Below are 10,416 nucleotides of genomic sequence, written 5' to 3'. Positions count from 1 at the left end.
CAAGTCCACTGACTTTGAACTTGAAGTTGAAGTAAGCTTGTCATTTATTTTTTATGATCAGCAACATGAACATTGACAGTTCACACAATTCTGAAGTCTAGACGGAGCTAGAAAAAAACGTAGAGTTCCTGTAATCATCCAATAATCTATACATTTCTTGTCAACATCTGTGGGCAAATCCCCATGAAAAGAAATTGACCTGTTTATCATGTACACATTATTTCCTAAGTATAGTCATGATAGTTACTGTACACACAAAATAGACACCTGTTATTCCACAGGGCGCACGAGAAATGAAAATCCCCTAATTGTTTAGTATAATTATGGAATCAGTCGCCTAAAAATCAGGGTGTTTTATAGTGTTTGAGTTTACTGATGTTTAAGCCAAGGAAAGTCGATTTTGAGCAGGGTAGTTTCCCGTCACCCGGCCGCCCTCACTTCATTTTCTGACCCTCACTTGAATTCATTATTGTGATTTTCCAAAAAATACCAATAAAAACCGGTTATAACTTATAGGCCCTATTTGCAAAAAAAAATATGAATAGGCCTATCCCTTTATTTTTTTGTGGAAAAATCAAAATCAAAACATACATTTTGCTGTCAACCTTGCAGACTCGTGTTTTGAATCTCATTAGTAAGCCTACGGTGTACCATCTCCGCCAATTTTCCTTTTTTAATTCCCCATTTTTTTAATTTCCCCTTTTTTATCTAATTCCCCGATTTTTTTAATTCCCCATTTTTATTTGATTCCCCGATTTTTTAAAATAGAATTCTCCTTTTAATTCCCCATTTTTTAATTCCCCATTTTTTTAATTCCTTATTTTTTTTTAATTCCCTCATTTTTTATTCCCTCATTTTTTAATTTCCTTTTTTAATTTCCCCCTTTTTTAATTTCCCTTTTTTAATTTCCTTTTTTAATTTCCTTTTTTTAATTTCCCCTTTTTTAATTTCCCTTTTTTTAAATATTCCCCCCCTTATTTTTTTAATTTCCACCTTTTTTTAATTCCCCCTTTTTTTTCTCACAAAGCAGAATCTTGGCCGAGGCACATACTGGTAGTTGTCCAAGAAAAGGGGAATTAAAAAAAAGGAAAATTAAAAACTAGGAAATTAAAAAATGAGGGAATTAAAAAATGGGGGAATTAAAAAATGGGGAATTAAAAAAATGAATTAAAAAATGGGGAATTAAAAAATGGGGAATTAAAAAAAGGAATTAAAAAAACAAGGATTAAAAAAATCAGGGAATAAAAAAAAATCGGGAATCAAATGAAAAAAATGGGGAATTAAAAAAAAATCAGGGAATTAGATAAAAAAAAGGGGGAAATTAAAAAAAGGGGGAATTAAAAAAGGGGAATTGGCGGAGATGGTACACCGTACATTTGGACTAAACATCCATCTTCAAGTGAGCATGGTGAGTGAGCAGCAAATAACAACACATTTTACATGCGTGTTGGTCATATAGGCCTAATGAAAGGCAGACAAATAATGAATAATGAATAATGAAAAAGTTAACTCACTTGTTCTCAGAAATTATGTGACAGGAAACTCAAAATTGACTGTTAGGGGCCTTATTCAATATTCATGGTCAATCATTTATTGTTGTTAATTGATGAATTATCCCCCTCAAAAAATAAAACCAATTGTTTGAATGGTGTATTAAAACACGATGTGCAGGGACGCACCATTTGATTCTGGGATTCGATTCCCCTGAGAATTGTGCATACGGGGGCATGGGGGTTTGGGTCACTGCAGAAGGGGCAAAAAAACATTGCTGCTGAAGAGCTCCGAAAGCAGCGCGCGACTTTCTTTTTCAATTTTAATGTATACCTTCAGGCCGAGTAAGAAAAAAGTTTACCTTACCCTTTCGCTTTTTCTGAAGATTCTAGTTTCTTTCAAAATTCTTTCAAATTTCTTTAAAGATTCTTTAAAGACCCATTCAATGATCCTAGCGAAAGTGTAAAAAAATTAAAATTGTTTATGAATTGCTTTTGAAGGGTTATTCAAATTGTCATGTGGTATTTTTGAAATGTAAAATTTGGCAAAAAAGGAAAAAAACCCAGCAGTTATCATGGTTATATGACTTGATGAAGTTGAAACCCCATTCAAATACATAGTTTATGGTTTATATACTGTCATAAATTACAGATTCATGTAAAATGCATGATTTTGTCTTATTAAAATCCTTCGGCTTCAGTTCGGCTGAACCTGACTTTCTGTAACCAGCTTTCCAGATCAGCCTGCCCCCCCGAGAATTATGCATACAGGGGGCATGGGGGTTTGAGCCACTGCAGAAGGGGGCAAAAAACATTACTGCTGAAGAGCTCCGAAAGCAGCGATTTTTTTTTTCAATTTTAATGTAGGCCTATACCTTCAGGTCGAGTAAAAAAAAAAATTACTGCCCCCTTTCGCTTTTTCTGAAGATTCTAGTTTCTTTCAAATTTCTTTAAAGATTCTTTAAAGACCCATTCAGTGATCCTAGCGAAAGTGTAAAAAAATTAAAATTGTTTATGAATTGCTTTTGAAGGGTTATTCAAATTGTCATGTGGTATTTTTGAAATGTAAAATTTGGCAAAAAAGGAAAAAAAACCCAGCAGTTATCATGGTTATATGACTTGATGAAGTTGAAACCCCATTCAAATACATAGTTTATGGTTTATATACTGTCATAAATTACAGATTCATGTAAAATGCATGATTTTGTCTTATTAAAATCCCTTCGGCTTCAGTTCGGCTGAACCTGACTTTCTGTAACCAGCTTTCCAGATCAGCCTGCCCCGAGAATTATGCATACAGGGGCATGGGGTTTGAGCCACTGCAGAAGGGGGCAAAAAACATTACTGCTGAAGAGCTCCGAAAGCAGCGATTTTTTTTTTCAATTTTAATGTAGGCCTATACCTTCAGGTCGAGTAAAAAAAAAAATTACTGCCCCCTTTCGCTTTTTCTGAAGATTCTAGTTTCTTTCAAATTTCTTTAAAGATTCTTTAAAGACCCATTCAGTGATCCTAGCGAAAGTGTAAAAAAAAAATTGTTTATGAATTGCTTTTGAAGGGTTATTCAAATTTTCATGTGGTATTTTTGAAATGTAAAATTTGGCAAAAAGGAAAAAAAAACCAGCAGTATGACTTGATGAAGTTGAAACCCCATTCAAATACATATAGTTTTATACTGGTAGGCCTACTGTCATAAATTACAGATTCATGTAAAATGCATTATTACGGTCTTATTTAAATATGTGGCTTTCGGCTGAACCTGGCCGCTAGCAGCCTGACAAAGGTACCAAAATCTGAATTTTGATGATTTTTTACGATCATCCGGATGAGTAAATCACTGAATGGGCATTTTAAGGGGCTGTACAATACTGCAATACCCGGGGTGCAATAGGAATGATAAAATTTCAAAACAGCTCGCCAAAAAATTGTTTATAGAAGCTTATAGCCTACCACAAATGTTTGCCAAAAATCACTGACTTGCCCCTCCCCCTCTCGGCTTGCCAAAAAATACTTTTAAGTTCCCCACCCCTTCGGCTCGCCAAAACCCCCTCCCCCTCAATTTTACCCTCCCACCAGGGCTCATAATTATTGCACAGTCCCTAAGTAATAGTCTTTACAAATTCTCACTTTGGCCCTGTGATGAATGGAAGAGCTTGAAAACGACTGGATATATTATAACTTAAATTCACTTATAAGCCTTGTGAAAATCCACGAACGCTAATTGATTGAGGTCAAAGTTCACATAAATAAACATTACTATCAAGGCAACGAAAAGATGTCCGAGTTTGGTCGTCCGGACGATGGCTTCGTCTTACATGGCAGAAAAACGCCCATAAGGTAAATATTTATGTTGAAGATGATGATGACACTATTCAGTTTCACTTCAGCTCGTAAAATTGGCTGTTTGTGTCATGAAATATCATGACAACATGTGGTTGTTATGGACGCTATTCGGACATGCGATGCATGCATGCCACATGAAAATTATGATGATGCAGGTATGCAGATAAAGTTGAAGTTGGCAAGATCCAATTGGACATGTGGCCAAGGAAGTTATACCCCTGGGGAAAAGATGAATTTTGCCGAAAAGGTTGGCCCAATTTTTTTTTGATGGTTTGAATATTAAAGTGAAGAGCAAAAATAAAAGAGAATAATACTATACTCTACAATGCTCTAGCGTTAATAGCAACCTAACAACAGCCGCCCTTCCTTTCTGCCGCTCCTGCTATTACCCCGGGGGGTTCATGCCCCAAACCTCCTCCCCAAGTGGTGCAATAATCACGTGTTGCACAGGAATAATGCAGGAGGGTAAAACATTTTGTCAAGCTTGAGAGGGAGAAATCATTTTGGAAGCTTGAAAGGGGGAAAGAGATTTTTGGTACAGATTTTGAAGGCACCGAGTTTTAAAATAGTTTTTTTTTTTCTTTTTAGATAAAAGTACCATATAAAAAGATGAATAATTACTGAATAGGGTGCAACTTGCTAGACTTGAGTCCAGTCCTCGTTTACGGAGTTTAGGGTTGGGGTAGGGCAGTCTTGTAATAAAACTAGTAGAGTTGCACCCTATTCTGCAATCGCTCCGCTGGTTGTTCAAACACATGTAAAAAACATATTGTAGCATTTGCTGAGGGGGATGCCCTCAATGTTTTTTTAAAATTTTGATTTTTACACGATTGTAGGCCTATTCATGGTAATGTAAGATTCAACTCTTCCCCCCCCCCCCATAAAAAAATATCCTGCTGCCAGGCCTGGAAAAATTATTAATTTCCCAGGAATATAGACAAATTTCCTTCTAACATATCAAGTTTTCCCACTATTTCTTATATATTTCTTTATAAAAAAAAACCCATAATTTCCCAATGAGATTCCTGAATTCCAATGTTTTCCAGACTGCCTGCCGCCACTGCTTCATCGGCTACCGTATCCGGCCCATTCCAATATTTAGTTTACCCTTTTAACTTCAAACCAGAATCTTCAGGGAGGCATTTGAGTTTGAAATTTATGGACCCTCATCAATAAGTCCACCAGCCCAAATTCAAATTATAATCTTCATGTTACAGTGGTCCATATATTGTGACACTTTGGTAGACTTCAGACAGGCAGTCAACAGTGGGTAACATAATACCATGGATTGATGTTTTATTAAAAGTCAGCAGAGAGTCTGTCTTTTTGACATTGAGTCCGAAGTTTACCGTTTTCTAGAATCCATTCTCCGTGTTGTGATCCGTGTCGGAAACATACCTTTATTTCGGTATTATTTAACAGTATTTTTATCATTAAAATTGACATACACAACTCATGATTGTTTTTAACATTTATTTCTCTTATCTTTTAACAATTGTTATCACATCATGTCATCAAATGTCATTTTCCGTGTTGTACCTCCATGATTTTCTTCCATTTTCCGTAAAACTTTGGACTCTACCCTATGGGTCTGGAGGGTAATGTATCAGTGAGCCTGCGGCATTTTTTGTATGCTTTTGACCCGAGCTCCTGCATTATTTAAATGATGTTGACTGTTCCATTGTTTTGTTTTTTAACTTATAATTTGCAGGACGAAGCCTAATGAGCGGACATATATGACAAACTCAGAGAAGACTCTAAGCTCACATAACCTTTCCCATACGACCCTGAACCGCTCTGGTACAGACTGGGACTCCATAAATGTTCTCTTTAACTCCGCAAACAGTTCAAACTTTCAAGAAATGCCAAAGAAATCAAAGAAAAAGAAGCCAAAAGAGACTGGAGAATTCAGTTTAGATTTGAGGAGTCTTAACAGTAGTTTGAACAAAAGTTTAAACAAAAGTGTTAGCTTTAATAATAAGCTACCGAAAAGAATGGACGACAGTGATGAGGACTTGGAGGATATGTTTGAAGAAGAGCTGCAAAAATTAATAGATAGCGATGATCAAGAAATAGGTGAACAAACCCAACAACCGGCTTTAGTCGGAAAGCCGCATCATCCATACACTCAGTGGTTTACCGATCCAGTACACTTGACCAAATCCTCTGAGTATCCTGTGTTTGAGAGTATGGGAGTAGAAATGCACAAGACATCGCCAAAAAATAGGACGGTTGGGATGATTGGAACAGAGTTAGCTCAACAGAGAGTCTCTTCCGAGGTTGTACTTGATGATGTAGCCCAAGAGTATTTCCCAGTGACTTTAGGGACGATGCGGTCTATTGCTAACACTGTATCTCCTGCACCGTCTAACCATGCATCGTATTCACATCGACCATCCAGTACTAAATCCATGTCTTACCGTCCAATGAGTGCCAAGTCCGAGCCACCGAACACTTCCTATGCAACCATGAGAAGACCAAACAGTGCCTTGAATTTGTCAGGGAGGAATCCGAAGTTAGAAGCTAGTAGTGATTATAACTATTTAAAGGTTAGTAGAAATGATGGTTTTGGTAAATTCCATAAGCCTTTGCGAGTACACCTGAGAGCGCTCGTCATTTGACGTCACACCAACTTGCCATGCACAGCTAGTAAGAATGTTTGATAAACAAGGCAGATCGGCGTGATGTCAAATGACGACATCTCAGGTGTATTCGCAAAGGCTTATGAGATTTACTGAGAAGGTCAATTTGTTTTTTATTCCAATTTTGTTCCAGAAAGCATATAGAAATACGCAGATAAATTGAGAATTATTGTGGTGGGGGGGTTAGGCCAGCAAATGAAGACACAGAAATGAGAAATCTCTGTACAACAGTTGACGCACAGGAATTGTGGATGTCCACGGTTTCTAGACTGTATCTAGATATAAAATGCCATACAAAAGTGTTACAGCCTTTTTATTTAGCTGCGCTTAAAAACGTAAAGGTCTAACAGGTTTGTGCAGTAACCATGGTAACTATAGACCCGCAATTACTAAATGTTTACATTAGGATTTGGGCAAGTAATTTTGTCCTTACATATCACAATGTTCTTTTACACTGGTCAGGACCTTGGTGAGTTGGAAACTATTATCATATAAATGTTTTGCCACCAAATGTTGAACACTTAATGAATAAATCCAGATGTGCAGTTAACTCTTTAACCATGCCCACAGTAAGGCAAAAAAATCTTATTCTGTTTTTCACATCTTCGTTGGCCGATGTGTTTTTTTCCAAAATTATTGACATCATTTGGCAAGCAATTTATTTTGCAAGGTACTCAAATTTGGAAATTAAATCAAGTTACTTGCAAATTCTCACTGTCCACTATGCTATACCGTCATACCAAAACCCATCTGCACCCTATATCCATTGAAAAGAATTTTGTTTTGATTAAATGTTGAATACACTTACATAGATTATGTATTCAAAGTTCTTCATTTCTCCTCTATCCAGGCTTCACAGCAATTCATAACCCAGTCAGTTACTGCATCACCACATCAGTACGAACTTGCAAAACTGAGAATGGAAAGATTACGACTAGAAGAAGAAAAAATATTAGATAACAAGAGACAGGAGGAGTTAGAGAGAATTAGAGGACCTACACCCAAATGGTGAGTATGAGGCAGATATATGTGTGGATGGGAGGTAGGAGAGGGGATTGGGATTATGGGATAATGGAAGGAATGAAGGGTAATCTGAAGAAGAAAGCAAGAGACAAGGGGAGTTAAGATTCAGAGGACCTACGCCAAAATATGTGTAAAGGACAAATATGAGTGGGTATGGGAGATAGGGGAGGAGGTTTTAGGAGCTATTGCAGTTGAAATCTATATACTCTATGGAAAACGTGACCTTAATCAGTGGCGTACCGTGGCCGCTCCTACCCCGGGGGGCTGAAGAAAATTCAATTTTGCCCTTGGAGTCCTCCCAGTTGACAACATGATTTGCTCTAGCGACATGATCAGATATGGCTGACTTTGACCTCCGCTTGATGTTCTGCGAGCCTAATCCCGAACAAACAGAGGTTTCACCAACGTAACTAAGATCGTAATTTTGGCAGCCAATCTCATAAATGCAATTGCATGTCTTTAGTTTGTCTCTCTTGTCCTTTGGGTGGAACAATATCTTTTTGAGGGTTTGATGGGGCTTCATTGCAGTGTCTACTTTGTGCTTTTTGAAAATTCTTTGAACTCGTTCAGAAATTCCATTCACATAAGGGAGCACTACCATCCCCTTGCTTTTGTCCTCATTCTTTTGATCTTTCATTGCGCTAGGTTTCACAGCCGCTTTAGATTTTTGTTTCATTTTTTCTTTGACTTGGTCTACTGCCCATTTAGGATAGCCACAGTTTTTAAGGGCTCCACGCACATGTTTTTCGTCATTTACTCTATCCGCTTCTTCCGTGACCACACTGTACATACGGTCAAATAGAGTTCGGACCACACCCATTTTCTGATGGAGAGGGTGTTCTGACTTAAAACTGATATATTGGTCAGTGTGGGTTGGTTTCCTATATACCAGGAGCTTTACCGTACCATCAGGTTTACTAATTCTTTTTGCTGCCCCTTCTTCTTTTGCCAGCCCTTTGTTTTGGCAGCCCCCTGCTTTTACCCCGGAGGGCTCGCACCCCCAAAGCACCCCCCCCCCAAAAAAATACGCGCATCCACACAGGGAGTGTGAATATCAGGTGGGGGTTACCTAAATGGGTGACTCATAAATCGACACCGCCTGAGGTTAGGAATGGGGGATATATTGTCAAGAATGGGAAAGGGGTTATAACTCTAAGTACTGTAAAGGAGGAGTTATACAGAATTGGAGGGCATACACCAAAATGGTGAGTATGGCATGTGGGTGAGATGAGGGAGATGGGAATGCGACCAAAAGGTCCTTTCACACTTATGGCCAGTAAACACAGTTAGGCTGATTCATTTTATATATGGTAACAGAATTATTCAACCAATTTTTTTCCTATTTTTTTATGAACCACAAAAGAGATATTCAGATGTTCTGGGGTTTTGTTTCCCTCAATTTGTTGTAATCTTTTTATTTATTTTTTTAATTTTTAACCTTTTAGAAGTTGTGAAAGTTGATTAAAGCCCCAGGGTACAACATTGTAGTTCAAGAAATGCCTTTCCAGTGTGGACACATACGACGGACTACTGCGAAATTTACTAATCTACATTGCATTTTATTTTTCAGGTACGAAATGAAAACTCCGCATTTCACATACGAGCACTTCAAACATAATCAGCTTCTAAAAAGCAAAGAAAGGTGGCAGGAACTGATGGACTATCGAACCAAACTCACATCGTCTTCCAAAGATTTCAGCAAAGGTCATTTGTCTTCGCAAGCTTCCCTTGGTGGGACACACAGGGTATCTTCACGAGCATCGACTAGATCGATGAATCTTGATGATTCGGGTCCGTTGCTTAGAACAGCTACTCGGTCGTATGAAAATGATTTTATGCATAGTACACCAGTAATCTAGGAAAGCTGGAAAGGTTTAGGAGCTGTGCAATAATTATGTGTCCTGGTGGGAGGGTAAAATTGGGGGGGGATTTTGGTAAGCTGAAAGGGGGCAAGCAATTTTGGCCAGCCAAGGGGGGCAGCGACTTTTGGCACACATACATTTAATTAAAACGCTCTAAAAAGGCTAATAGGAAAACAGTACGGAAACGCTTATAATATGCAAATTTTCCTGCTTGCTGCGCTCGCAACATATATCTAGACCAGTTAAAGTTTGCAAATTGGGATCCAAAAAATTTGGCATGTGCAAAGGGGGACGGGGATCCAAAGATTTTTTTTGGCAGGCCGAGAGGGGAGGTAAGCAATTTTTGGCATGCAGAGAGGGGGCAAGCAATTTTTGGCGGACCGTTCAAAATTCCCCCTAACAAAAATGTTAGTAAAAATATGTTTTTAAAAGCATTTGTTCGAAGAATTGTGTAAAACACAAATTAGTGAAAATACTTTACTAACAGGGACTGCCTTCTGAGAAGAGTGAGAGCAATCACTCCTCTACAGCTCTTCTTAAGTTGCATTTGCAAGAGCGATTTATAGCTCCTCTAGATAACTTGTTAAATTCTTTATGCTTTAATGGCCACAGGTGCAAACAGCTCTTCTATAGCTTTCTTGAAGACACCAGAAGCAGTGGCGGCGCCACAGGGGGGCCCCAGTCAGAACTCTTGCCCCCTGTTGCCCTCCAGGAAAACCTAAATTCTGAAAATTTCCACTTTTATGGATTCCCCCTGAAATCACTTTGCCCCCTAATGCCCCCCCAAAAAAAATCCTGGGCTGCCACTGACCAGAAGAGCATTCTACATCTCTTTTCCAATTTCCAAAAGTCAGTCCCTGTTGTTATATGTTTAAGAATGTAAGTTTTGAATGTTCTGTGCATCTCAACTTTTCTCATTTTGAGCATGCTTTGAGACATACCAATGTTGTTTTTTGCCTCATTTACTATATGTGTGCTGACTCCCTATGAAGGGACCTCACATAATTATATTTCAAAATGGCATGCATGTATCATGAGCCTGGGGGTACTTGGGATTCT

General features: G+C 38.2%; 1 protein-coding gene across 1 annotated transcript; it reads left to right on the top strand.

Annotated features, from left to right (window-relative positions):
* The first annotated feature begins 3,756 nt into the window (after positions 1-3,756).
* Positions 3,757-9,400, top strand: LOC140162135 (uncharacterized). Its single transcript, XM_072185410.1, has 4 exons — positions 3,757-3,824; positions 5,542-6,379; positions 7,323-7,480; positions 9,066-9,400. The coding sequence occupies exons 1-4, from the start codon at positions 3,763-3,765 to the stop codon at positions 9,352-9,354; spliced, it is 1,347 nt and encodes a 448-aa protein (XP_072041511.1). The 5' UTR covers positions 3,757-3,762; the 3' UTR covers positions 9,355-9,400.
* Positions 9,401-10,416: the final 1,016 nt, after the last annotated feature.

This window comes from Amphiura filiformis, chromosome 10 (assembly GCF_039555335.1).
Source record: "Amphiura filiformis chromosome 10, Afil_fr2py, whole genome shotgun sequence".
Lineage (NCBI taxonomy): Eukaryota > Metazoa > Echinodermata > Ophiuroidea > Amphilepidida > Amphiuridae > Amphiura > Amphiura filiformis.
The sequence above is the reverse complement of the archived record's forward strand: the minus strand, read 5'-3'. Positions and strand labels throughout refer to the sequence as shown.

What these genes read in the sequence shown, in the direction of transcription:
- LOC140162135 (XM_072185410.1), top strand. Translation starts at nt 3,763, where the DNA reads ATGTCCGAGTTTGGTCGTCCGGACGATGGCTTCGTCTTACATGGCAGA. An exon ending in GGCAGAAAAACGCCCATAAG is followed by an intron (nt 3,825 to 5,541) that starts GTAAATATTTAT and finishes TATAATTTGCAG; the next exon opens with GACGAAGCCTAATGAGCGGA. An exon ending in GTGATTATAACTATTTAAAG is followed by an intron (nt 6,380 to 7,322) that starts GTTAGTAGAAAT and finishes TCCTCTATCCAG; the next exon opens with GCTTCACAGCAATTCATAAC.